The sequence below is a fragment of the Amphibalanus amphitrite genome, unplaced genomic scaffold (genome assembly GCF_019059575.1).
Source record: "Amphibalanus amphitrite isolate SeventyFive unplaced genomic scaffold, NRLGWU_Aamphi_draft 000878F_arrow, whole genome shotgun sequence".
NCBI classification, from domain to species: domain Eukaryota; kingdom Metazoa; phylum Arthropoda; class Thecostraca; order Balanomorpha; family Balanidae; genus Amphibalanus; species Amphibalanus amphitrite.
Genome location: NW_024882372.1, coordinates 64,882 through 91,565, shown reverse-complemented (window position 1 = coordinate 91,565; position 26,684 = coordinate 64,882). Strand labels below are relative to the sequence as shown.

Genomic DNA, 26,684 nt, shown 5'->3' with positions numbered 1-26,684 from the left:
CAATTTTTCTGAGCCTGCATCTTACTGAATAAATGTCACTTATTTCAAGGAGCTTATAAAACACCAGTAAAGATGGCATACAGACAGGAGCCCAAGTAATAGACAAGACTCTGAATTACATGAGAAAACAACTTACTGTTACTAGTCTAAATAATCCACTGCGAAAAAAACCAAAACAGAACATCCAGCACCCCCTCCGGCGATCACACGCATTCAACCACTCATAACAACATAACCGGAGTTTCGAGACAAACATGGCGCAGCTGCCACAAAACTGTAGCTACCAAATTTGGCGAAAGTATTTCCCTACCTAGGAAAATTGCATTTCTTCATTACAAGCCATTGCTACCACCGTAAAATAAATCACATTTTGATGAAACATATATTTTAAAATTTAATTTACTTCTAATAACTTGCATCTCGGAAGGAAAATATTTAATAAGTAGGCCAGTTTCAGTTTCACAATACGCCAATAAAAAAAAATTAACAGCTGATTTCACTAGACCGCGAAGCAGAAAACTTCAATTTCGGTGCAGTTTTGTTGATTGAGCCGCAGCCCGCAGCCCAGCCGCAGCCTTGGAGCCGCAGTTTTCGAATTATTGGTTTTTTCACAGTGTATATAAATATATGATTTTTTAAGGGATTCAGTTTGGTTCGAGTTTGGTGATATTGATTACATGATTTAGTCCGTGAAGATTGAAAACTCCCGTGGTGGTTAGAAAATGTTTGTATCTCTCTCCCATCATGGACATGAACGCAGTTGTGTTGGTAACGTAGGAACTGGTTTTTCAAGCGCTAGTCAGCATTGCAAGCATTTTGGATTGTCTGGTGGTGTCTTTGCTGTGAGGAATCAAGCCTTTGAGTGCCTAAGCAACAACAATTTACCAAAGTTGGCTCATCCGCAAAACTTCCGGGTGAGGAAGTTAAAGACCATTCACCGTGCACACCACTGGAACTCCAAAAGTGCATCCAAGCTTACGGTGACAACCGCTGACATCGAAGTTTTCTTCCGTTTACTAGGTGGGTTCGGTAGGTGCATTGACAATCAAACCTCAACGGTGGGCATTCCCTTCTGAGTTCTGACTCTGCTCCTGGACTCTGCTTCTGACTCTGACTCCTGCTCTTTCTGACTCTGCTTATAGGTAATTGGTCATTTTTAAGTCAGATCGAAGGTCAGGTCACTAGAGGCCATTGAAAGTCAAATTTTGCCTTTTCCGATAATCTTTGACAAATCGACGCATATTTTGGAAACGAAAAGAGCACCGACCCGGCGCGGGTTAGCATGCAATACTCGTTCGTTACCGACCCGGCGCGGGTTAGCATGCAATACTCGTTACGGGTCGTTATGAAGGTCAGGTTAAGGTTAAAGATAAAATCGTCCACGAGCCCCCGCCGCTCACCAAATGACAGCCCTCCGCCTCCCCCCCCCCATGCCTCCCGCAGAGGACAGCGTGGTGGCGGCCTTTCTCGAGAGAGACACGTGTCGCCGCTATGCCGACAAGTACTTGGTCGCCATGGTGTTCACCTACTTCATCCGCGCCAACTACAGCTGGCGCCAATACACCCGCTACAACTTCTTCGTCGGACTGTGAGTCGGGACTGGGACTGTACTGTGAGTCGGGACTGTGGCTTAGCCTGTGAGAATTTGTTGGACTGTGAGAAGTGCGCCGGTCCCCGTGCACCTGCGGATTCAGCGATCCATTTGACGCGTGTAGCTAAGGATGTGTTTTTGGATGAGCATATAATGACGCTGTTAATGTTATTGAAGAGTAGGGGAGAGTGGGGTAATTTGGCCGCTTTTTTTAGAAAACGATATAACTTAAAATTGACGACACATTTCTGCATTTTCTCAACGCTGGCAGGTGTCGCATTCATTTTACTTTACTGGACAGTGAACTTGAAATGATAGAGTAATTACTTATATTGAAATTGTGACGTATTACAAAGGTCTGCAAGGCGGCTAAATTGCCCCACTAGTAGGGTTATTTGGCCGGGGGTGTGGGGCAATTTGGCCGGTGCTAGTTTGTGGTCGGGATTTTCTGTTATATTGCGAGACAGCTTCAGATTCAGCAATGACGTGTGTCCTATGACGCATTTGCCGCATTTTGGAGGTTGACTCAGGGGTCACAGGGGTCAAAATAGCCAAATTAGCGGCTCTAGATGCGATCACAGTTTTTTTTACGAATAACTTTTGAAGTAATCAAGCTAGGCCAAAACTTCGAGTACCGTAGTAATTCTCTCGTCAGTCCGCATCGAAAGATATATGTGTTGACCTTGAGAAGTCAAGGTCAAAGGTTGACCTCAGGTCACGTTGTATCAGGTCGCTTGACCTCAAGGTTACGTGATTTCAAGGTCATCATGCATATCATTCGATGCGCCTTGGCGAGCTGAACAGAATGAGACCATTTGTGCGGCTGTACCATTTTTATGTAAGGATTTATTAGCAAAAAACCTTTGGTAACCTTTGATGACGTCACATGCTCTTACAGTTGACCAATCGAAAGCAAGGCATCGAAGTAGTCAAAGTTGGTCATGAATCATGTCATTTATGGTACAATTGACCATGAAAACTCGGCCGTCCCAGCATAGTGACCATGAGCGCACCGGCCAAGTTGCCCCGCTAGTCCCGGCCAAATTACCCCGTATTGCCATTCTGAAAATTTTTGTCTATAAAGTCATCACGGCTATACGGAATTAGATAAAATTGCTCTTGGAACCGCTGGACACCCCCAAGAATGGCGCTATAATGTCTGAATTCGTTTTGAGCCCAAACACTACATGTTATACAACTTTGTAAACAGAAGTAAAAGTTACAATTTTCTAATGAAATTAACGTTTTATTAATTTTGAATAAAACTACGAGGGGCAAAGTTTTGACATTTTTCCTACAGTTATTTCTACCGATGACAAATGAATAGAGACTAGAGTTATTTCACTCACTTTTATTAGACATCGTACAGGTGGGGGCGGCCAATTTACACCACCGGCCAAATTACCCCACTCTCCCCTACCCGGTCAAGTGTTATTATCCCGCACCGAAGCCATGGTGTTACATTTAAATATGTAACAACTAACAAGTAACAGATGTTTCAAACAGCTGAAACAGCTACTAGATGTTTACCAATTTTAAACATACTGGCTTGGTCTTATAGCGCAAATTCAGAGCACCGAAAATGATTTGAAGTTCAAAAATTCCCTCTTTTTGCTCATCATCCAATTACCAGAAAAGGGGCACAACTTTATGGGGAGGTAGGTATGTACTGAAAAGCCATTTTTCGTCTGGTTTGGTTTCTTGTAGCCGGTGGTCCCGTTCCAATGCCGGCATTCGGCGCAGATCAGTCCTGTGGTCGATATGTTATCGCTCGTTATTGCGGCTCGAGCCGACCGTTCGGCCGGACCCGTCAGCCACTTTTAACGAGCTCCGTCGACGCTGTATCTGTACCTGGTGTTCACCTCGGACTCCTCAGACACCGCGATGAACGTCCCTTGTGTGTCAACTGTCACCCCTCCTCTACCTAGTTTGAGTCTGTCCTTTCTAGAGGCTGGAACACAGCTTTCACACGTTCAAATCGCGTCTAAACATCTTCCATTATAATACATGGTATATTTTCGTTTTAATTCGTAGCGCATTGCTACGCGTTAAATTTGGGAACATATTTTTTTATATATAAATTTAATCCGAACCTTTTGAAAGGAAGGATTCACAAGGACAGAGCCACCGCTAAGCGAAGCTTGTTGCGGTGACCCTGCCCTCTACCCTCCGATCGCGCAATTCCGGTTCTATGGCATAATTTAGAGTCCAAAGTTAAACGTGCGCACATAGCCACGCACGGCCGGTCCCCTCACTGACTTCGCATGGCTACGGCCTGCCACCAACCGCAACCATACCTGTCAGGGGGCCCATAAATGTCAAGCGCCCGTCGTGCATCGAACCCGGACTGTTATTAACCGGGAACGCGTGCTCTCACCACGCGGAGTCCAACGCTCTACCAACTGAGCTACGGGACCAGCAAAAATATGCTATGTATTTTAATGGCAGGTGCTCAGACGCGATTTGCATGCTTGAAGGCTGTGTTCCAGGCTTAATGCCACTTACTCGACCTGCGGCCACATTGACAACCGTCGGTCTCCTCCACTCACCGAATGATACCGCCCCCGTCTACTGACGTGACACCGCTGTCGAGCAATAAATGACACACCACTATCGGCCACCGAATCACACCACCTTCTGTCTGCCGCTTGTCACGGTCTTCCGTACGGCGACCGTCACCACTGTATCTGCTGAAAACCACTCCTCTGTCCACCGCTCGTATCGCGCTCAGTCCACTGTGTGTCACCGTCTTCCGTCCACCGCACGGCACCGTCCACTTTCTACCGTGCGTCACTCCCCTCAGTCCACCGTGCGTCACTCCCCTCCGTCCACCCGCCACCGCACGTCACCGTCCACTACGTCCACCTGCGCTAATCCACTCAGTCCACTTGCGTCACTCCTCTGCGTCCACCGCACGTCACTGTCCTCTTTCCACCACGCGTCACCGTCCACTCCGTCCACGACGCGTCACCGTCCACTCCGTCCACCGCCGCACTCCAACAACCAGATGGGACGCTCGTGCTGACCAGCGTTGCTATCAGGTAGCTCGATTCGAGCACATGAATCAATAGCTCAATCCATTACGAAGCTTTGCAGTCGTCTCCCCCCTCCCCACCTCGAAAAGCCGCCATTATAAAGATGTGGCGACTCGAAGATCGGCTCCGCGCGCGGCGAGCCACGCCGGTTGAGCCGAGCGCAGACCGTCGGCCGTCTCCGGTCTCGGAGTGGGCGATTTGGGTGACGTCTGCGGTTGGCCGGGCTACGAGGCACTGCACGGGTCCACGGGAGTCCCCTTTATCTGCGCCCGTGAGCAGAGAGCGTCACTGCGTCGGCGGATAAGGCTGCTCCGCTCCGATTGCGACGAGAGGTGTCCTTACGCTGCCTTCCGTGAGCCGCAGAGCACTTCGCACGACTGTCTGTGTTGGGTCGGATCGGGTCGGTCTGTTCAGTGGTTACGAAGTATCGTGCTGCTTTACCAGTAAGCTAGCAACAGTATGCGCAATGCACAGTCAGTCTCGATACCGCGCATCGGTGCGGTGGATCCTAATCCCGGCAGAGGAAGGGCTGCTAGATTGGAGAGTCACCAAACCAATTGACATCCTCATCCATCCCTTAGGTCAATTGGTTCGGTGACTCTCAAATTTACCATCCCTTCCTCAGTCGGGCTTGGTGGATCCACCGCACCGATGCGCGGTACTTTCAAGACTGACAGTACGGCTCATATTGAACCGTGTGTATGTAGAGGGCGTGGAAATCCGGGAGATCCGACGGGGCGTGGTTAAGCGCTGTTTAGCCCGATCAGGCCAGCCATGTCAAAGTTTCCATTTATCAAGGCATAACCAAGACAAACTCGAATGCCATGCTCAATAACAAACGAAAAAGAAATGTTTCCCATGTAGCAGCCTGAACTGCGAACCGGAAGGATTATCTATCAAAATAAATGGTGCATTTACTGGCAAGGATAACCGGAACCTGGATAACTGAATGTACATAGATATAAGAAATATTGCAAGTGTTTCCGATATGCCAATGCCAATTTCACAGAATGCTCATATAAGTTGTTAGTAATTATATTTAGTAAGTTATTCAGCGAAAGATTAATCATTAATTAAGAACTCTATTGTCAAAGGATAAAAAATAACACTGGAAAATAAATCACGTTTCTGGGCTCATTATATTATATAACGTCTGCCGGATTAACGCGAGCGTCTGCGATATATAAGATGTGACATGTTAGGTGGTTTATATACCAGACCGACTGCGTTCTTGGTGAGCACATTGACATTGACCCGCCATGCTTGTCATGGTTGACTATTCTCTGTTTGTCATGGTTGGCCTGTGCTCGCTTGTACCGTTCTTTCCACGCGACAAGAGACCTGTGCTCGCTTGTACCGTTAACCGTTCTTTCCACGCGACAAGAGACAAGACAGGTGGCCGCTGAGCATAGGTCTCAGTTGCATCCGGGTTTCATGCGCCGTGTAGCCAATGGCTCGTGAAATTATCCGCATTGCGTGCTGGTACTACTTTGGCGCTGTCATTCGTCGTCAGACCAAGGAGACTGCACCCGCCAACGGCGCTATAGACTGTGCATACTTATGCTATTTCATAATGAACGGTAACGCACAGAGTTTCATAAATGTGTCGTAGATTCTGTATGTGCGCAATGACATAGGTGAAAAATTACGTTAACCCTCGCCGGCCGAGGGGGGGGGGGGCGGGTGCCGCCCCCCCCATGGGGTTTTTTCGCGATAGCTCCGAACACGCTGGCGATAGAGAGCTGAAACTTGGCATACCTGACCTTTGATCCAAGCCGGATCTTTTGACACCAACCGCATTTTTGGGTCAGGTCAGGTCACTGACCTATGACGTCATAAGTGAACCTCTGCACGGTCTTCAGATGTCGCAACTTCGCAACGCCCTCACTGCCAGAGGAGATGTCACAGGGAAATGAAACTTGCAGGATCTAGTATCCATCATGAGTCCCACAACTTGTATATCTCGGATTTTTCCTAAAGGTCATATGAGGTCAGGTCATTTTCGTGACCTCACCATTATAAGTCAATGGGGAAAAATTGAAACTGCTATTCTGGCGCCGGGAACGATCTCCAACTATCTCAAGCACACAGAATCGTGATTTGATGCACTCCTTGCAAGGTTAGATGCGTCACTTTTGCAATGTTGACCTTGCGTGACGTCATTTATGACGTCATCAAGGTCAAATTAGTTTTTCGTCAATAACTCTTGATCAAATTGAGCTAGCGAGTCGGGAAAGGCACCAATGGACTCAGGAAGGCCTGCCGAATCGAATGATATGCGACATGACCTCTTTCGACCAACTTCGTGACCTGGGGGTGCTGACCTGACCTTGACCTGAGGTCAACACCCCAAGTTGACCTGACCCGGACAAAAAGTATATCATTCGACGCGCCTGAGCGAGGCGAACACGATGCTGCCAAAATCGGCGCTCTGCGGCCGTTTTTTGCGAAGTTATTCACCAAAAACTGAACCGTACCCTGGGGCACTTGACCTGACCTCAGAGGTCACCGGTTGACCTAGGACCTTAAAATCGGGTACCAATCTCTGCGTCTCGTAACGGCGCACACGCTCGTTTTTTCCGCGACGCGCTAGCTCCACCAGGGGCGAAACGGCGAGGGGGGGGTCGTACCCGCCCCCCCCCCCCCCCTCGGCCGGCGCGTATGTAGAAAACCAATAGGTCCGGCGAGGGTTAAGCCTTATCACTTCAGTGGCTTTTCAGTCAAGGTGGACACCAGACATTGGGACGTAATTTATCACATTTTCAGCTCTCAGCGGGTAAGAAGTAGGTGTCCATAGCTGCGTTATCTCGTAGTGTACGTACATACCTGTCCCATGTTCTTGTTCACCCCTCCCGCTTCGCGGCAGGTAAGTAAATGCTTACATACCTGGCCTGTGTTCACTGTTCACCGCTCCAGTTTCGCTGCAGGTACCTGGCCCACGTTCACCCCTCCCGTCTCGATATCCCTCGGCAGGTACCTGGCCCACGACATGGAAGAGGACGAGGAAGAGTACAAGTTCGAGGTGCTGCCCTGGCTGTACGGCGACGGCTGGCGGCGCCGCTACCCCGTCCTCCTGCGACACCGAGACGCACTCTGGAGACAGATCGGATACCGAGCCGTGGTCAGCCGAAAATGCTGCGACGAGGTGAGCTAGTCGGCACGCCAGGGGTTCATTGATGTCGTGCTATGTCTATCCTTAGATCACATCTGATTCGTCTATGGTTAATTTTGAATGAAATGCCTGCGAGTGTCATCGCTCCGGGTGCGACTTGCTTCAGGCATATATTTACGCTCAGGCATATATTATTCATGTATTTATGCAATTGCAACTGCTGGACGTGAAGGACAAACGTGAGTGCTGAGGAGGGTGAATTTCGAATAGTTGTGCGTTTGCTTTTTACTCATTCACTGCAATACGCCCCGATCTTTGTATTGTGACTCACGGGACTTTGTAGGGAGGCAGCTAGCTATTGTGTTTGAGGTCGTGCCGGTCAAAATAGACAGGTTAGGTGCGGGTTAGGGAGTGAGGGTGGTGCCTGGCTCCACATACGGTCTGCTGTGCCGGCTGTGACGAACAGTATAGTAAGTAAATAGCAAGAAACTGTACAATATCTAGTACCGGTATTCTTCTTACGATAAAACACCAATAGCCTGTTTAGCGATCATGAGGAGGATGCAGGACATGGCAAGTTTCAAACACTGATGCCTGGCCCCAAATGTGCCTCCCAGCCGCTGCTCTGACACTTTCCCAGTTGTTTCACACTGGCAGACCACCGATTCACCCCAGACTGCGATCGTTGGTACAAACGTGCCCGAGAATGTAGGCACTACATCCGATGGAAACGAACCCTTTGACCCCTAACCATAACACGCCGAAATAGCCAATATCACCGCATTGCGGCGAACGTCGGCTGTTGCAGTTGCAAGGAATGCGACATGCTTCTGGTTAAATAATGCACAACATGTTGTCGACATTTCATGGTAATATTGATACATTTATTCATAATTTGCGGCGAATGGCTTCAGCAGGGCGTGTGTAAGTAAATCCTTTAGTTTTAAGTTCATGCGCGCTGTATTGACGATTCTCCGTTGGTTCGTATGCCTTTGCTACGTCGCTATCTGCGGATCCAATCGTGTGTTGATGGACGTGTTTCTGGCTCGCCCTGTAATACTGAAACTAAATCCCATTCAGAATCAATCCACATTCCGTGGAAAGCGCACGGGAGCATGTTGATCAAAACAGCCCATATTCAGCCCAGATTCAGCCCGGATTCAGCCCAGATTCGGGACACCTCCGATCAAGCTGAAACTCGCACACAATGTAGGCCATGACATGCCCAATCCATAGTCCAAGTCATTCGGTGGCACTTCCAGCCGTTTGACCTACAGAGGTCAGAAAAGGTCACTTGGCCCAAATTTGCACAGCAGATTGTGGCCCACCCAGTAGAGCTAGAGCGCTACAAATGGCACCAATCGACTCGCCAGCATCTAATCTTACTTTCCCAACACTCATTTGACCTCTCAAGGTCATGCGATGACCTAAGGTCATTTGTGGGCTATGTCGAAAATACACTTGCACAGCAGTTTTCGAGTAGATGGATTGACCGAATTCCAAATCAAAGCACATCATCGGGTAGCCCATAGGCCGTAGTAACTTTCCTTAAAAACCGCTTTTCGATATGTGACCCCGTTTGACCTCGGCAGGTCAAAATGTGCAAATAAACGACACTCAATACGTCGCAGCCCGGATTCAGCCCAGATTCGGGACACCTCCGATCAAGCTGAAACTCGCACACAATGTAGGCCATGACATGCCCAATCCACAGTCCAAGTCATTCGGTGGCACTCCCAGCCGTTTGACCTACAGAGGTCAGCAAAGGTCACGTGGCCCAAATTTGCACAGCAGATTGTGGCCCACCCAGTAGAGCTAGAGCGCTAAAAATGGCACCAATCGACTCGCCAGCATCTAATCTTACTTTCCCAACACTCGTTTGACCTCTCAAGGTCATGCGATGACCTAAGGTCATTTGTGGGCTATGTCGAAAATACACTTGCACAGCAGTTTTCGAGTAGATGGATTGACCGAATTCCAAATCAAAGCACATCATCGGGTATCCCATAGACCGTAGTACCTTTCCTTGAAAACCGCTTTTCGATATGTGACCCCATTTGACCTCGGCAGGTCAAAATGTGCAAATAAACGACACTCAATACGTCGCAGCCCGGATTCAGCCCAGACTCGGGACACCTCCGATCAAGCTGAAACTCGCACACCATGTAGGCCAAGACATGCCCAATCCACAGTCCAAGTCATTCGGTGGCACTCCCAGCCGTTTGACCTACAGAGGTCAGCAAAGGTCACGTGACCCAAATTTGCACAGCAGATTGTGGCCCACCCAGTAGAGCTAGAGCGCTAAAAATGGCACCAATCGACTCGCCAGCATCTAATCTTACTTTCCCACGACTCATTTGACCTCTCAAGGTCATGCGATGACCTAAGATCATTTGTGGGCTATGTCGAAAATACACTTGCACAGCAGTTTTCGAGTAGATGGATTGACCGAATTCCAAATCAAAGCACATCATCGGGTAACCCATAGGCCGTAGTAACTTTCCTAAAAAACCGCTTTTCGATATGTGAACCCGTTTGACCTCGGTAGGTCAAAATGTGCAAATAAACGACACTCAATACGTCGCAGCCCGGATTCAGCCCAGATTCGGGACACCTCCGATCAAGCTGAAACTCGCACACAATGTAGGCCATGACATGCCCAATCCACAGTTCAAGTCATTTGGTGGCACTCCCAGCCGTTTGACCTACAGAGGTCAGCAAAGGTCACGTGGCCCAAATTTGCACAGCAGATTGTGGCCCACCCAATAGAGCTAGAGCGCTAAAAATGGCACCAATCGACTCGCCAGCATCTAATCTTACTTTCCCAACACTCATTTGACCTCTCAAGGTCATGCGATGACCTAAGGTCATTTGTGGGCTATGTCGAAAATACACTTGCACAGCAGTTTTCGAGTAGATGGATTGACCGAATTCCAAATCAAAGCACATCATCGGGTAGCCCATAGGCCGTAGTAACTTTCCGTAAAAACCGCTTTTCGATATGTGACCCCGTTTGACCTCGGCAGGTCAAAAGGTGCAAATAAACGACACTCAATACGTCGCAGCCCGGATTCAACCCAGATTCGGGACACCTCCGATCAAGCTGAAACTCGCACACAATGTAGGCCATGACATGCCCAATCCACAGTCCTAGTCATTTGGTGGCACTCCCAGCCGTTTGACCTACAGAGGTCAGCAAAGGTCACGTGGCCCAAATTTGCACAGCGGATTGTGGCCCACCCAGTAGAGCTAGAGCGCTAAAAATGGCACCAATCGACTCGCCAGCATCTATTCTTACTTTCCCAACACTCATTTGACCTGTCAAGGTCATGCGATGACCTAAGGTCATTTGTGGGCTATGTCGAAAATACACTTGCACAGCAGTTTTCGAGTAGATGGATTGACCGAATTCCAAATCAAAGCACATCATCGGGTAGCCCATAGGCCGTAGTAGCTTTCCTTAAAAACCGCTTTTCGATATGTGACCGCGTTTGACCTCGGTAGGTCAAAAGGTGCAAATAAACGACACTCAATACGTCGCAGCCCGGATTCAGCCCAGATTCGGGACACCTCCGATCAAGCTGAAACTCGCACACAATGTAGGCCATGACATGCCCAATGCACAGTCCAAGTCATTTGGTGGCACTCCCAGCCGTTTGACCTACAGAGGTCAGAAAAGGTCACGTGGCCCAAATTTGCACAGCAGATTGTGGCCCACCCAGTAGAGCTAGAGCGCTAAAAATGGCACCAATCGACTCGCCAGCATCTAATCTTACTTTCCCAACACTCATTTGACCACTCAAGGTCATGCGATGACCTAAGGTCATCTGTGGGCTATGTCGAAAATACACTTGCACAGCAGTTTTCGAGTAGATGGATTGACCGAATTCCAAATCAAAGCACATCATCGGGTAGCCCATAGGCCGTAGTAACTTTCCTTACAAACCGCTTTTCGATATGTGACCCCGTTTGACCTCGGCAGGTCAAAAGGTGCAAATAAACGACACTCAATACGTCGCAGCCCGGATTCAGCCCAGATTCGGGACGCCTCCAATCAAGCTAAAACTCGCACACAATGTAGGCCATGACATGCCCAATCCACAGTCCAAGTCATTTGGTGGCACTCCCAGCGGTTTGACCTACAGAGGTCAGCAAAGGTCACGTGGCCCAAATTTGCACAGCAGATTGTGGCCCACCCAGTAGAGCTAGAGCGCTAAAAATGGCACCAATCGACTCGCCAGCATCTAATCTTACTTTCCCAACACTCATTTGACCTCTCAAGGTCATGCGATGACCTAAGGTCATTTGTGGGCTATGTCGAAATTACACTTGCACAGCAGTTTTCGAGTAGATGGATTGACCGAATTCCAAATCAAAGCACATCATCGGGTAGCCCATAGGCCGTAGTAACTTTCCTTACAAACCGCTTTTCGATATGTGACCCCGTTTGACCTCGGCAGGTCAAAAGGTGCAAATAAACGACACTCAATACGTCGCAGCCCGGATTCAGCCCAGATTCGGGACGCCTCCAATCAAGCTAAAACTCGCACACAATGTAGGCCATGACATGCCCAATCCACAGTCCAAGTCATTTGGTGGCACTCCCAGCGGTTTGACCTACAGAGGTCAGCAAAGGTCACGTGGCCCAAATTTGCACAGCAGATTGTGGCCCACCCAGTAGAGCTAGAGCGCTAAAAATGGCACCAATCGACTCGCCAGCATCTAATCTTACTTTCCCAACACTCATTTGACCTCTCAAGGTCATGCGATGACCTAAGGTCATTTGTGGGCTATGTCGAAATTACACTTGCACAGCAGTTTTCGAGTAGATGGATTGACCGAATTCCAAATCAAAGCACATCATCGGGTAGCCCATAGGCCGTAGTAACTTTCCTTAAAAACCGCTTTTCGATATGTGACCCCGTTTGACCTCGGCAGGTCAAAATGTGCAAATAAACGACACTCAATACGTCGCAGCCCGGATTCAGCCCAGATTCGGGACACCTCCGATCAAGCTGAAACTCGCACACAATGTAGGCCATGACATGCCCAATCCACAGTCCAAGTCATTCGGTGGCACTCTCAGCCGTTTGACCTACAGAGGTCAGCAAAGGTCACGTGGCCCAAATTTGCACAGCAGATTGTGGCCCACCCAGTAGAGCTAGAGCGCTAAAAATGGCACCAATCGACTCGCCAGCATCTAATCTTACTTTTCCAACACTCATTTGACCTCTCAAGGTCATGCGATGACCTAAGGTCATTTGTGGGCTATGTCGAAAATACACTTGCACAGCAGTTTTCGAGTAGATGGATTGACCGAATTCCAAATCACAGCACATCATCAGGTAGCCCATAGGCCGTAGTAACTTTCCTTAAAAACCGCTTTTCGATATGTGACCCCGTTTGACCTCGGCAGGTCAAAATGTGCAAATAAACGACACTCAATACGTCGCAGCCCGGATTCAGCCCAGATTCGGGACACCTCTGATCAAGCTGAAACTCGCACAAAATGTAGGCCATGACATGCCCAATCCACAGTCGAAGTCATTCGGTGGCACTCCCAGCCGTTTGACCTACAGAGGTCAGCAAAGGTCACGTGGCCCAAATTTGCACAGCAGATTGTGGCCCACCCAGTAGAGCTAGAGTGCTAAAAATGGCACCAATCGACTCGCCAGCATCTAATCTTACTTTCCCAACACTCGTTTGACCTCTCAAGGTCATGCGATGACCTAAGGTCATTTGTGGGCTATGTCGAAAATACACTTGCACAGCAGTTTTCGAGTAGATGGATTGACCGAATTCCAAATCAAAGCACATCATCGGGTATCCCATAGACCGTAGTAACTTTCCTTGAAAACCGCTTTTCGATATGTGACCCCATTTGACCTCGGCAGGTCAAAATGTGCAAATAAACGACACTCAATACGTCGCAGCCCGGATTCAGCCCAGATTCGGGACACCTCCGATCAAGCTGAAACTCGCACACAATGTAGGCCATGACATGCCCAATCCACAGTCCAAGTCATTCGGTGGCACTCCCAGCCGTTTGACCTACAGAGGTCAGCAAAGGTCACGTGACCCAAATTTGCACAGCAGATTATGGCCCACCCAGTAGAGCTAGAGCGCTAAAAATGGCACCAATCGACTCGCCAGCATCTAATCTTACTTTCCCACGACTCATTTGACCTCTCAAGGTCATGCGATGACCTAAGGTCATTTGTGGGCTATGTCGAAAATACACTTGCACAGCAGTTTTCGAGTAGATGGATTGACCGAATTCCAAATCAAAGCACATCATCGGGTAACCCATAGGCCGTAGTAACTTTCCTAAAAAACCGCTTTTCGATATGTGAACCCGTTTGACCTCGGCAGGTCAAAATGTGCAAATAAACGACACTCAATACGTCGCAGCCCGGATTCAGCCCAGATTCGGGACACCTCCGATCAAGCTGAAACTCGCACACAATGTAGGCCATGACATGCCCAATCCACAGTTCAGGTCATTTGGTGGCACTCCCAGCCGTTTGACCTACAGAGGTCAGCAAAAGTCACGTGGCCCAAATTTGCACAGCAGATTGTGGCCCACCCAATAGAGCTAGAGCGCTAAAAATGGCACCAATCGACTCGCCAGCATCTAATCTTACTTTCCCAACACTCATTTGACCTCTCAAGGTCATGCGATGACCTAAGGTCATTTGTGGGCTATGTCGAAAATACACTTGCACAGCAGTTTTCGAGTAGATGGATTGACCGAATTCCAAATCAAAGCACATCATCGGGTAGCCCATAGACCGTAATAACTTTCCGTAAAAACCGCTTTTCGATATGTGACCCCGTTTGACCTCGGCAGGTCAAAAGGTGCAAATAAACGACACTCAATACGTCGCAGCCCGGATTCAGCCCAGATTCGGGACACCTCCGATCAAGCTGAAACTCGCACACAATGTAGGCCATGACATGCCCAATCCACAGTCCAAGTCATTTGGTGGCACTCCCAGCCGTTTGACCTACAGAGGTCAGAAAAGGTCATGTGCCCCAAATTTGCACAGCAGATTGTGGCCCACCCAGTAGAGCTAGAGCGCTAAAAATGGCACCAATCGACTCGCCAGCATCTAATCTTACTTTCCCAACACTCATTTGACCACTCAAGGTCATGCGATGACCTAAGGTCATCTGTGGGCTATGTCGAAAATACACTTGCACAGCAGTTTTCGAGTAGATGGATTGACCGAATTCCAAATCAAAGCACATCATCGGGTAGCCCATAGGCCGTAGAAACTGTCCTTAAAAACCGCTTTTCGATATGTGACCCCGTTTGACCTCGGCAGGTCAAAAGGTGCAAATAAACGACACTCAATACGTCGCAGCCCGGATTCAGCCCAGATTCGGGACACCTCCAATCAAGCTAAAACTCGCACACAATGTAGGCCATGACATGCCCAATCCACAGTCCAAGTCATTTGGTGGCACTCCCAGCGGTTTGACCTACAGAGGTCAGCAAAGGTCACGTGGCCCAAATTTGCACAGCAGATTGTGGCCCACCCAGTAGAGCTAGAGCGCTAAAAATGGCACCAATCGACTCGCCAGCATCTAATCTTACTTTCCCAACACTCATTTGACCTCTCAAGGTCATGCGATGACCTAAGGTCATTTGTGGGCTATGTCGAAAATACACTTGCACAGCAGTTTTCGAGTAGATGGATTGACCGAATTCCAAATCAAAGCGCATCATCGGGTAGCCCATAGACCGTAGTAACTTTCCTTGAAAACCGCTTTTCGATATGTGACCCCGTTTGACCTCGGCAGGTCAAAAGGTGCAAATAAACGACACTCAATACGTCGCAGCCCGTCGCAATCCGGGCTGCGACGCATTGAGTGTCGTTTATTTGCACACATATCGAAAAGCGGTTTTTAAGGAAAGTTACTATGGCCTATGGGCTACCCGATGATGTATTTTGATTTGGAATTCGGTCAATCCATCTACTCGAAAACTGCTGTGCAAGTGTATTTTCGACATAGCCCACAAATGACCTTAGGTCATCGCATGACCTTGAGAGGTCAAATGAATGTTGGGAAAGTAAGATTAGATGCTGGCGAGTCGATTGGTGCCATTTTTGGCGCTCTAGCTCTACTGGGTGGGCCACAATCTGCTGTGCAAATTTGGGCCACGTGACCTTTGCTGACCTCTCTAGGTCAAACAGCTGGGAGTGCCACCGAATGACTTGGACTGTGGATTAAGCATGTCATGGCCTACATTGTGTGCGAGTTTCAGCTTGATCGGAGGTGTCCCGAATCTGGGCTGAATCCGGGCTGCGACGTATTGAGTGTCGTTTATTTGCACATTTTGACCTGCCGAGGTCAAACGGGGTCACATATCGAAAAAGCGGTTTTTAAGGAAAGTTACTAAGGCCTATGGGCTACCTGATGATGTGCTTTGATTTGGAATTCGGTCAATCCATCTACTCGAAAACTGCTGTGCAAGTGTATTTTCGACATAGCCCACAAATGACCTTAGGTCATTGCATGACCTTGAGAGGTCAAATGAGTGTTGGGAAAGTAAGATTAGATGCTGGCGAGTCGATTTGTGCCATTTTTAGCGCTCTAGCTCTACTGGGTGGGCCACAATCTGCTGTGCAAATTTGGGCCACGTGACCTTTGCTGACCTCAGTAGGTCAAACGGCTAGGAGTGCCACCGAATGACTTCGACTGTGGATTGGGCATGTCATGGCCTACATTTTGTGCGAGTTTTAGCTTGATCAGAGGTGTCCCAAATCTGGGCTGAATCCGGGCTGCGACGTATTGAGTGTCGTTTATTTGCACCTTTTGACCTGCCGAGGTCAAACGGGGTCACATATCGAAAAGCGGTTTTTAAGGAAAGTTACTACGGCCTATGGGCTACCCGATGATGTGCTTTGATTTGGAATTCGGTCAATCCATCTACTCGAAAACTGCTGTGCAAGTGTATTTTCGACATAGCCCACAAATGACCTTAGGTCATCGCATGACCTTGAGAGGTCAAATGAGTGTTGGGAAAGTAAGATTAGATGCTGGCGAGTCGATTTGTGCCATTTTTAGCGCTCTAGCTCTACTGGGTGGGCCACAATCTGCTGTGCAAATTTGGGCAACGTGACCTTTGCTGACCTCTGTAGGTCAAACGGCTGGGAGTGCCACCGAATGACTTGGACTGTGGATTGGGCATGTATGTCATGGCCTACATTTTGTGCGAGTTTCAGCTTGATCAGAGGTGTCCCGAATCTGGGCTGAATCCGGGCTGCGACGTATTGAGTGTCGTTTATTTGCACATTTTGACCTGCCGAGGTCAAACGGGGTCACATATCGAAAAGCGGTTTTTAAGGACAGTTACTACGGCCTATGGGCTACCTGATGATGTGCTTTGATTTGGAATTCGGTCAATCCATCTACTCGAAAACTGCTGTGCAAGTGTATTTTCGACATAGCCCACAAATGACCTTAGGTCATCGCATGACCTTGAGAGGTCAAACGAGTGTTGGGAAAGTAAGATTAGATGCTGGCGAGTCGATTGGTGCCATTTTTAGCGCTCTAGCTCTACTGGGTGGGCCACAATCTGCTGTGCAAATTTGGGCCACGTGACCTTTGCTGACCTCTGTAGGTCAAACGGCTGGGAGTGCCACCGAATGACTTGGACTGTGGATTGGGCATGTCATGGCCTACATTGTGTGCGAGTTTCAGCTTGATCGGAGGTGTCCCGAATCTGGGCTGAATCCGGGCTGGGACGTATTGAGTGTCGTTTATTTGCACATGTTGACCTGCCGAGGTCAAACGGGGTCACATATCGAAAAGCGGTTTTTAAGGAAAGTTACTACGGCCTATGGGCTACCTGATGATGTGCTTTGATTTGGATTTCGGTCAATCCATCTACTCGAAAACTGCTGTGCAAGTGTATTTTCGACATAGCCCACAAATGACCTTAGGTCATCGCATGACCTTGAGAGGTCAAATGAGTGTTGCGAAAGTAAGATTAGATGCTGGCGAGTCGATTGGTGCCATTTTTAGCGCTCTAGCTCTACTGGGTGGGCCACAATCTGCTGTGCAAATTTGGGCCACGTGACCTTTGCTGACCTCTGTAGGTCAAACGGCTGGGAGTGCCACCGAATGACTTCGACTGTGGATTGGGCATGTCATGGCCTACATTGTGTGCGAGTTTCAGCTTGATCGGAGGTGTCCCGAATCTGGGCTGAATCCGGGCTGCGACGTATTGAGTGTCGTTTATTTGCACATTTTGACCTGCCGAGGTCAAACGGGGTCACATATCGAAAAGCGGTTTTCAAGGAAAGTTACTACGGTCTATGGGATACCCGATGATGTGCTTTGATTTGGAATTCGGTCAATCCATCTACTCGAAAACTGCTGTGCAAGTGTATTTTCGACATAGCCCACAAATGACCTTAGGTCATCGCATGACCTTGAGAGGTCAAATGAGTGTTGGGAAAGTAAGATTAGATGCTGGCGAGTCGATTGGTGCCATTTTTAGCGCTCTAGCTCTACTGGGTGGGCCACAATCTGCTGTGCAAATTTGGGTCACGTGACCTTTGCTGACCTCTGTAGGTCAAACGGCTGGGAGTGCCACCGAATGACTTGGACTGTGGATTGGGCATGTCATGGCCTACATTGTGTGTGAGTTTTAGCTTGATCGGAGGTGTCCCGAATCTGGGCTGAATCCGGGCTGCGACGTATTGAGTGTCGTTTATTTGCACATTTTGACCTGCCGAGGTCAAATGGGGTCACATATCGAAAAGCGGTTTTCAAGGAAAGTTACTACGGTCTATGGGATACCCGATGATGTGCTTTGATTTGGAATTCGGTCAATCCATCTACTCGAAAACTGCTGTGCAAGTGTATTTTCGACATAGCCCACAAATGACCTTAGGTCATCGCATGACCTTGAGAGGTCAAATGAGTGTTGGGAAAGTAAGATTAGATGCTGGCGAGTCGATTGGTGCCTTTTTTAGCGCTCTAGCTCTACTGGGTGGGCCACAATCTGCTGTGCAAATTTGGGCCACGTGACCTTTGCTGACCTCTGTAGGTCAAACGGCTGGGAGTGCCACCGAATGACTTCTACTGTGGATTGAGCATGTCATGGCCTACATTGTGTGCGAGTTTCAGCTTGATCGGAGGTGTCCCGAATCTGGGCTGAATCCGGGCTGAATCTGGGCTGAATATGGGCTGTCTTGACGGACATCACGGGAGCCCGGCTGTCGCAGGCAGAAAATTCGTTAGTAATACGCCCGGACCTGGTAAAAAAGTTCTAGGTGAAAGGTAACGCGACCCGCATTTAGCCGCTGATTAGTTTTTGGGCTGCTGCATTCGTCTCCAAATGTTTGGGTCAATGCACGAGCATATTCGCAAAAAGGTGCACTAGGACGCGTAGCGCTAGGATACCGGTCTGTTCAAATGTACACACAAGTAGCTCTGGGAACTCTGCGAATAGTCTTCCAGCAACAACCACAGCACTGTTGCTGGTGTGACACAAATGGCTGCCAATGTGTGGTGTTGTCCCGCCTTACAGGCGGTTCTCTGGCTTACACGACCGCTGAATGTCATATTTTTCTCCCTACCTCTCAGGCTCTCAGTCAAGTGCGTCTGATGAGGCTTCCCTGTCGATGGACCTTTTTACCGGTTTAACAAATCACCATCCAATATTTTAAACATAGGTCTTGGCGGTCTGACGCGGAATTAGAAGCGAGCTTCACCTTCTTAGCTCCATAAGGGCTAACGTAATCTTTTTTTTTATTCTCAAAAGTTAGACTACAGTTGTCAGTTGGACTGGACGCACCCTGAAAACCAACACATCTCTGAACGAATACCTTTTCTATGTTGTTACCACGATATACGTGCCAGCTGCGAATTGAGGTTCCTTCATCCTTGTGTGATTGGGCACAGTCATGTCCCATTGTTCTGCAGCTAACTCTGTCTCCTACACAGGTAATGTCGATCCGCCCCCACCACCCGGTGTGGCAGCGCACGCGTCCCGACCACCACAGCGGCGCGTTCAGAGAGTACCAGAACCCTGACATCGTGCTCGGTACGTGTCCTGACGAAGGGGGCGGCAGAATCAGGGTCGTGGTGGAGGGGGAGAGAAGGTAGACTGGGGACCGAAATGGAGGGGAAGAAAGGAAGTGAGGGACGTAGTGATGGAAGCATCTACCTTTTATATTTAAGCTTCTCTTGGTATTCTTTGCCAATGTTTTCAGTGAGATCCAAAGGCTGTTCTGGTTTTTCACAACACCTTACACGCAATATCACGAATCACAATAGGCCGCTGGCTAGAGTTGTCCGAGCAGAATGTGCGCCGGTCGGTGTGACTACACAGGGCCCGAGCGGGTGACGATCGCAGGCTCCTCTCCCGTGACTGGATGACTAGACGTGGGTCGAGCCGGAGCGGTGTTTCGAGCCGGCCAGCTCAAAGAACAGCACGTAAGCCTTTCCGCTGTTGACGTTTCTCTGGTCCATCACGTGGACCCGCGAGTCGTTGTACTCGTACCACTCTGCCGTGTACGGGTGTCGGCAGTGAGCGGTGTAATGTCCTGAGAGCAGCGTGCCAGAGTGGTTCGCCACGCCGTATAGGCTGTACCGGCAGGGCGTCTGTCCGGCCGAGTAGGGCGACAGGTCCAGGCCGTTCACCGAAAAGTCGACGGTGGTGTTCAGCTTCCCGCGGAACCTCTCCTGCGGCGAGAACCGCTTCAGGTGGACCACCAAGATACGAGGGAACTTCTGGATCGAGAGGCTCCTGGTGCACTTTTGGCGCTTCTGGCACTTTGAGCAGGTCGGTTTTTCGTCGCCATCGAGCACCTCCTCTTTGGTGAACAGGTCAAAACAGGCCTGTAGGCGCACCTGGCCACTTCGTGACGGGATTGGCAGACTCAGATCCCAGAACGGGTCGAAGGTAACCGATGCGTGGCCACATACCGTGCACCGCAGGGTAGCCTTGAGCTGGCCCACGAACAGGTCAACAAACTTGGAGTTTTCCAGGCGCAAGAAACGTTTCCAGGCCTCCATTGACTTTTGACTGGCGCTCAGTGAGTCGTCGATGTCGGTCGTGATCGGCTTTGGCCGGCTCGTCACCCGGTTCACGTCCTCGTGAAGTCCCTGCAGCAGATATCTGAGGAATTCCTGCGCGTCCTGCTGCTGAGAGCCCATGAAGCGTGGCGCGAGCCGTTGGATCATCGACTTGAGTGGTGCGGTGGTGAGCACCCGCTCCGTTTCGTCCGAGGATGTCCACATGTCGCGTATCAGGGCGCTGAATGTGTTCATGAGGGACCCCTTCGTAGCGGCGGCAGGCATGCTGGCATCTGAGGAGCGTCCATCGCGCAGGATGTAATCGTGGAGAGCGCGTGTGTTGCTCAGGCACTGGACGACTGTGTTCAGGAAGCAGGTGTTGCCCGTGTTCCTGAGGCCGGTGAGACCGAGCGGTCTGCCGTCAGATTCACTGCCAGTCCCGCCGCCGTCTTCGCTGGGGTTGCCGGGCAGTGAATTTGACTCTGACTTTTGACTCTGGTATTCTTTTGACTCTGCAAAACCTCAATGCGTTAATGTCGTGACCTTGGACTCACGTGATTTCGAATCTCGCACCGCCTGATGCGAGCTTAATGTCCTGACTCCTGATGACCTCTGTCTATGACTTCCACAGGCCCGTTCGGGCCGCACCGTCTGCCACCCGTCTGTCGGCTGTGTGTTCCAGAAGAGGAGGTGGTCAGCGACGACTCTGGTGTGGCCTACCTGTCCGACCTGTCGCCCCCAGGTCAGTCCTCGGGTCAGTCCTGGTCAGTCCTGGTCAGCTGGTCTATCAGCTGGTTTTTGGATGGTAGGACAACCTCTCAGCTTGTTCTTAATTGCTCTTTGTTATTCGTCTGTCATCTGGCTGGGATGTGTTTACAAAATTACCACGGTATGTGTAACTACCGACTGGCTGGACAAACAGCTGATCGACCGTCAGTCATGGGTCACTCCGGTCACGTGACAGGTCGCTAAGCAGCCAATTAGGATCGAGTCGCATCTAGATTCCGCTTGGTCCTTACCCAACCAAAGAGATTGATCATTTTAGAAAACGTAATTGAATCGTTGTCTGGTTTAACGCTCTATTGGTTTTGACTATACTGATTTTATCTTATATCGATGTCCGTATATCGGACTTGCGGCTCATCTAGGGTAAACAAGACTGCTTGTCAAATGCATCTACTTGGTCACATTTCTGCGTAATTGGTGCCTGTGCTTTTTTGTTACGAGTGATTTAAGTCGCAGGAAAACGTCTCGTTTATTATTACTCTTGAGTCCCTCCGCCATTATGGCTAATGGGATCGTAGTCAAGTCAGGTAACCAGGCACAGACATCCAATTTGATTAGTTTCTGTGATTCATCCATTACTTTGTATTCGTATAGATGTCTTACCTTTATTTTCGGTAACATCCGTGCTCCCATTCATGCAATCGCAACCTGCATCATAATTGATTTTCCCGTTCCCTTCTCCGACGCGCCCTTTCCCTTCGTCCCGTCTCAGCTCGTGATCCTTACATGCTCCGTTTCCTTTTCCACTCTGTTTGTTTGTTTTGTTAGGTTACGCCCTTTCGATCTCACGAGACCATTTCAGAGCCGGGAGGATGGCAGGAATTAGGGGAAGACATTGGTCTGGGCAGGCACCCTAGTGAGTCACCTGGGCTGAGCCCATCCAATAGGACAGGCCGCCCAGCCCCCATTACACTCACTGCACCCGGCTACGGGTGTGCTCCGATAAGAGCTTCCCGCATGGGCTAAAGCCGCCCGTCCAGCCCGGAGCAGGGGATTGAGGCGTGGAGGAGAATGATTGAACTGAGGATGGTAACGACGGAACGGACCACTCCCTCATAACCCCATCTCCTTATCCCTTTCTAGTCTCCTCCCGTCTCATTCCGTCCCATCGTTTCCTCTTCTCGTCTCAGTCTCATCCAGTCCCTTCCTCGTCTCTTCCGATATCCTTCCATCCCACCCCATCCCATTCCCGTCCCATCCTCTGTCTCCCTTCCCTCTGACCCGCCGCCTTCACCTCCACCGCCCGACCGCAGGTGCCCCGGTCAGCGAGCCAGGTGGCGCTGAGGGGGCCGACGGCGGCTACCCAGGCCAGATGGAGCTGTCCGACTCCCTGCTGTCGCCGGCTGTGGCAGAGGAGGCCGGGGGACACCCCTCGCCCCCCGCCGGAGCCGATACCTTCCCCTCAGCCTCTGTCGAAGAGAGGGACTCTCGCGGGGCTGCGCTGCCGCTCTCTGGTGCGACTGTCGTTGGGTGAGGAGGGTGGATGGACTGAGGAAGCCTGATAGGTTGGCTGTGATGGAGGGATGAGTGTGATAGTGATGATCGCCTTGAGGTGATGGGGAGATCAGGGAGGTTGGAACTGGCTGTGGCGGGGGACCGGAGGCAGGGAGATAACTGATAAGTAAAGTCTGAGCCCGTGAAGTCTTAGCGGAGTGGAAGTTGATGGATGCCAAAGGTGACTTGTGATCGTGGTGAGCTGACAGACTGACTTTGTGATGACAGGAAATGACAGACTGTGGTGACAGACGGGCAGACTGTGTGTTGCTGAATGATAGGGACAGTCGCTCCTGGCTGGCGCTTCTGACCCACTGGTTGTTCTGAGGCGTTCTTGGATGTGCTCCTTTGAACGCGCTTGCGCTTCTGCCGCTTGATTCTTGTTCTTGGGCGGCTTGGAATACGTGACATTGTTGTTCGTTGTTGTTGATGTACTCATATTTATAATCGTCCGGCTTGTCTAACAGCGCCGACGGTGGCTATTTATTTCATCAATTATTTCGTATTTGTTCCCGTAGGGTATGCAGTGTGTTTGTAGAGTTACCTAGTTATCTACCTGACAGTCACAGTTGGAAGACAGCTAAGTCTCCGGAGCTCAGCTGGTTTGCCACGGTGAGCTAGTGTTATGTGAGGTCATAAAACATGACAGTGGTTCAGCCATTGCTTCGTGTATTTCGTCTTTTAGTAGGCTAGTAGCGATTCCAAGAAGTGACATGACTTTAATCCCACCGCGCGGCACTTCAACGTTGAAACTGGTTGCGTTAAATAAAATGTTGATTTACATGAAACCTATTGGTCCGTTTTAATACATATTTGATGGATGTTGATAAACGGCAATATCATTCAACCTGATTCGTCTGAACCACACTGTTCACTGGATGATAGTGGGCATGAAGAGCTTTACATAGATCAAGCGATTAGTGACGTTATAATCTTCATTTGCGTTATTTTATGCGACAAATACAAACATGAGCATACCAGTTGCTATGTCTTTTTGAGTGCCGGTATACCTACAGGCGTTTTAGTACCTGTAACAGAAGGAAAAACTAAATATTTTTATTTCAATCTCGACACATACGGCTGCCGTTGAGTAGTCCATACACCTGAGCCGATAGTTCCCAGTAACGACCGATTGTCTGGGCCGGGAATCGGACTCTGGTATAGCGGTGGCTGCCATCCGGCCCATGGGATGACACCGGAGTGAGAGAGACCGCGCCGACATCCTGCCTCGGCCCGGCCCAGCCGGACGCGCCCCATTCAGTGCGGGCTGACGGCCTGGGTGGATTTCGGCCGCTGTGGTCTTCTGGGGATACATCTGTGTTGGGATACTGTGAGCGAGAGGTGAGTGGTATAGAATGTTACTTTTTTGTTTTGTGTTGACATTTAAATGGCCTCTGTTATTGCGTTCATGCGACTTATGTATGTAATGCTGGTTGAGTTGAGCATTTCAAGTGGAGGTAGTCGAAGCTAGTTTTTCGTTCCCAAGGAAACCGTCTAACAACTTGATCACCTTCATTTGGAACACCACCTGTATTATTATTTTCTCACCTGAAATAGCAGGTAGCCTAAATTTATCAGTAATGCATTAGTCAAATTCTGTATTTCGCTCGAAAATTATTAATTTGTACAAAATTCAGCTTTTATATTTGATATCCATCTGTTACATGTAGATCGTTACTATTTTATGCAAATTATACAAGTGCGTTCTCCCGCTGTTTTCAGCTGCGCTGGTCAACCGTGGGGTGCCGGCGGCCGATGCATGTGCATTGTGCATCCCTAACACCTGAACTCGACGCGCCTCGGACGGCGGCCTCTGTCTCTGACCGGCGAGTCAAACGGGACGCCGTGGCTAGCGGCAGCCACTGTGACCACCAAGTACCAACAATGGAGTCGGCGCCCAACATTGAGACGGCGCCGACGACCGGCGAGCGTCAGCGCTGGACTACCGAGAGCGCCTCTGAGCTGGACACGGCGGCTCGGCGGCGCAGTCACCGGCGGCTGGCGCTGCCGCACTGGCTGCTGGCCGTCACTGACGACAAGTGGTCAGTCCAGCCGACCGTGCGCCTCCTGAGCGACACAGAAGTGGAGCCCATGCGCCGGGAGCCCTGTGAGTACAGCGAGCTATTTACGGGGACCGATGTGAGCTGTTGCTATGAAGGCCGTGGTCATGTCTCAGTGGATATTCCTAGAATGCATTATGTGCCGCATAGAGAACATTGATGATTGATTAGATACGGGGACATTCATTATTGGTCAGTGAACAAATTCGACGTGAATAGACATTCAATTGGGGCTTGTTGCTAGCCGCATATGATCTTGCGCTAGAAAGATTGCTTCTATGAGTTCAGGGTACAAAATCAATCAATGCTGATGCGGGGCATGCAGCAACGCAGTATGAATGCAGTAGGTATTTACTCAGAAAATATCTCCAGTGACATCTCATTAGCTTGGCTTTCTTCCTCAATTCAGGCAGTTGTAACTATCAACGATGTTTCTCACCCTTGTTTCTCTCTCGCCCCTCGCAGACATCACGGGCGGCTACCTGCCGTCCGGTTCGTTCGCGCTCTGCCTGCGCGCGCTGCTCCTACCCACCAACGAGCTGTTCAACTCGTGGTCGGCTCTGCTGCCGGCGCTGGGGTACCTGTGGCAGCTACTGCGCTCGACACCCCCTCAGAACGGCGCCGACCCGCGGCCCTACCACCTGCTGCTCCTCTCCATCGCTCTGTCATCGCTGGCGTCGTTCCTGGCGCACGGCTTTTCGGCCGTCTCGCCGGCGGTGGCGCAACTGTTCTACGGTCTGGACTACGCGGGGATCACCCTCCTCGGACTGGCCATGACGATGGCGGAGCACGCCTACGGCAGCGGGGGAGGCGAGGAGCGCTGGCTGGATGGCGTGCTGCTGCCCACGGCCGCGGTGCTGGCGCTGCTGGGCTGCGCGGCCGCCTGCTGGTCGCGGCTGAGCCGGTGCCAGCACCGCGGCCAGCGGCTGCGGCTGCGCGGCCAGGCGGTGCTGTTCCTGTGGTCGGCCGCGGCCGGCAGCTGGTCACCGCTGCGCGCGGCCGCCGCCCTCTGCGCCGCCTCTGCCGTCTGCGTGTACGCCTCGCGCTGGCCGGAGCGCCGCTGGCCCGGCCGCTGGGACGTACTGGGTCACTCGCACGGCACGTTCCACGTGCTGACGCAGCTGGCGGCCGGCTGCTGTGTGGCGGCGGTGCGCGCCCAGCTGGAGGCGGCGCCGGCCGGCCAGCAGCCCGTCGAGCTGCGCTGGTGGGTCGAGGTCGGCTACGGCGCCGTGGCGTCAGCACTGGTGGCCACAGCTATCGGCTTCACAGGCCTGTACGCGGCCGCTGAGCGGCACACCAAGCGACCAGGGACGGATCCGCGGCCGGCCACAGCCTCCGGGCCCCAGGGCGGCGACCCAGAGGTCAGACCGCCCACCTCCGATATATCGGCCGCACAAACCTGATGGGAGCTCACCGGCGGGATAGGTAAAGTGCACCATTGTGCGTGTTTTTTGATAATTTTATCAGGCCACCACACCGCTGAATGGATCGCGAATCGCGGTCATTGCGTTCAGCCTTGCTGTCAGCATCTTTAAAGATGTCAACGAGTGAAAAAGAGTTCTCGTCTT

At 50.5% G+C, this 26,684-nt stretch overlaps 3 protein-coding genes across 8 annotated transcripts in view; 2 read left to right on the top strand and 1 right to left on the bottom strand.

The window, feature by feature from the left end:
* The window catches only part of LOC122367572 (serine/threonine-protein kinase SIK3-like), a 41,592-nt gene extending 41,361 nt beyond the window's left edge, over positions 1-231 (bottom strand). The window contains exon 1 of one of the 4 annotated variants that reach the window (XM_043340801.1): positions 137-231. The gene's annotated coding sequence lies outside the window, so the exon portion shown is untranslated. The remainder of the gene's footprint in view (positions 1-136) is intronic. The other 3 variants (XM_043340804.1, XM_043340802.1, XM_043340803.1) reach the window with 3 other exon arrangements.
* A 292-nt stretch (positions 232-523) lies between these two features.
* LOC122367571 (speedy protein 1-A-like) lies at positions 524-23,848 on the top strand. 3 transcript variants are annotated; one of them, XM_043340798.1, is made up of 6 exons: positions 524-1,020; positions 1,444-1,588; positions 7,600-7,771; positions 19,703-19,802; positions 21,408-21,518; positions 22,816-23,848. In XM_043340798.1, the coding sequence occupies exons 1-6, from the start codon at positions 723-725 to the stop codon at positions 23,034-23,036; spliced, it is 1,047 nt and encodes a 348-aa protein (XP_043196733.1). In that variant the 5' UTR covers positions 524-722; the 3' UTR covers positions 23,037-23,848. The 3 variants fall into 3 exon arrangements, with proteins under 3 accessions (XP_043196733.1, XP_043196735.1, XP_043196734.1); XM_043340800.1 differs by lacking the exon at positions 21,408-21,518; XM_043340799.1 differs by lacking the exon at positions 19,703-19,802 and having other exon boundaries at positions 531-1,020.
* A 542-nt stretch (positions 23,849-24,390) lies between these two features.
* LOC122367576 (membrane progestin receptor delta-like) lies at positions 24,391-26,665 on the top strand. Its single transcript, XM_043340809.1, has 2 exons — positions 24,391-25,163; positions 25,582-26,665. The coding sequence occupies exons 1-2, from the start codon at positions 24,812-24,814 to the stop codon at positions 26,517-26,519; spliced, it is 1,290 nt and encodes a 429-aa protein (XP_043196744.1). The 5' UTR covers positions 24,391-24,811; the 3' UTR covers positions 26,520-26,665.
* The last annotated feature ends 19 nt before the right edge of the window (positions 26,666-26,684 follow it).

Excerpts from the sequence above, each read along its gene's own strand:
- LOC122367576 (XM_043340809.1), top strand. The coding sequence starts at position 24,812 with ATGCATGTGCATTGTGCATCCCTAACACCTGAACTCGACGCGCCTCGG. Across the intron at positions 25,164-25,581 it reads GCCCATGCGCCGGGAGCCCT|ACATCACGGGCGGCTACCTG; the intron begins GTGAGTACAGCG and ends CGCCCCTCGCAG.
- LOC122367571 (XM_043340798.1), top strand. The coding sequence starts at position 723 with ATGTTTGTATCTCTCTCCCATCATGGACATGAACGCAGTTGTGTTGGT. Across the intron at positions 1,021-1,443 it reads AGTTTTCTTCCGTTTACTAG|AGGACAGCGTGGTGGCGGCC; the intron begins GTGGGTTCGGTA and ends TGCCTCCCGCAG. Across the intron at positions 21,519-22,815 it reads GTCCGACCTGTCGCCCCCAG|GTGCCCCGGTCAGCGAGCCA; the intron begins GTCAGTCCTCGG and ends GCCCGACCGCAG.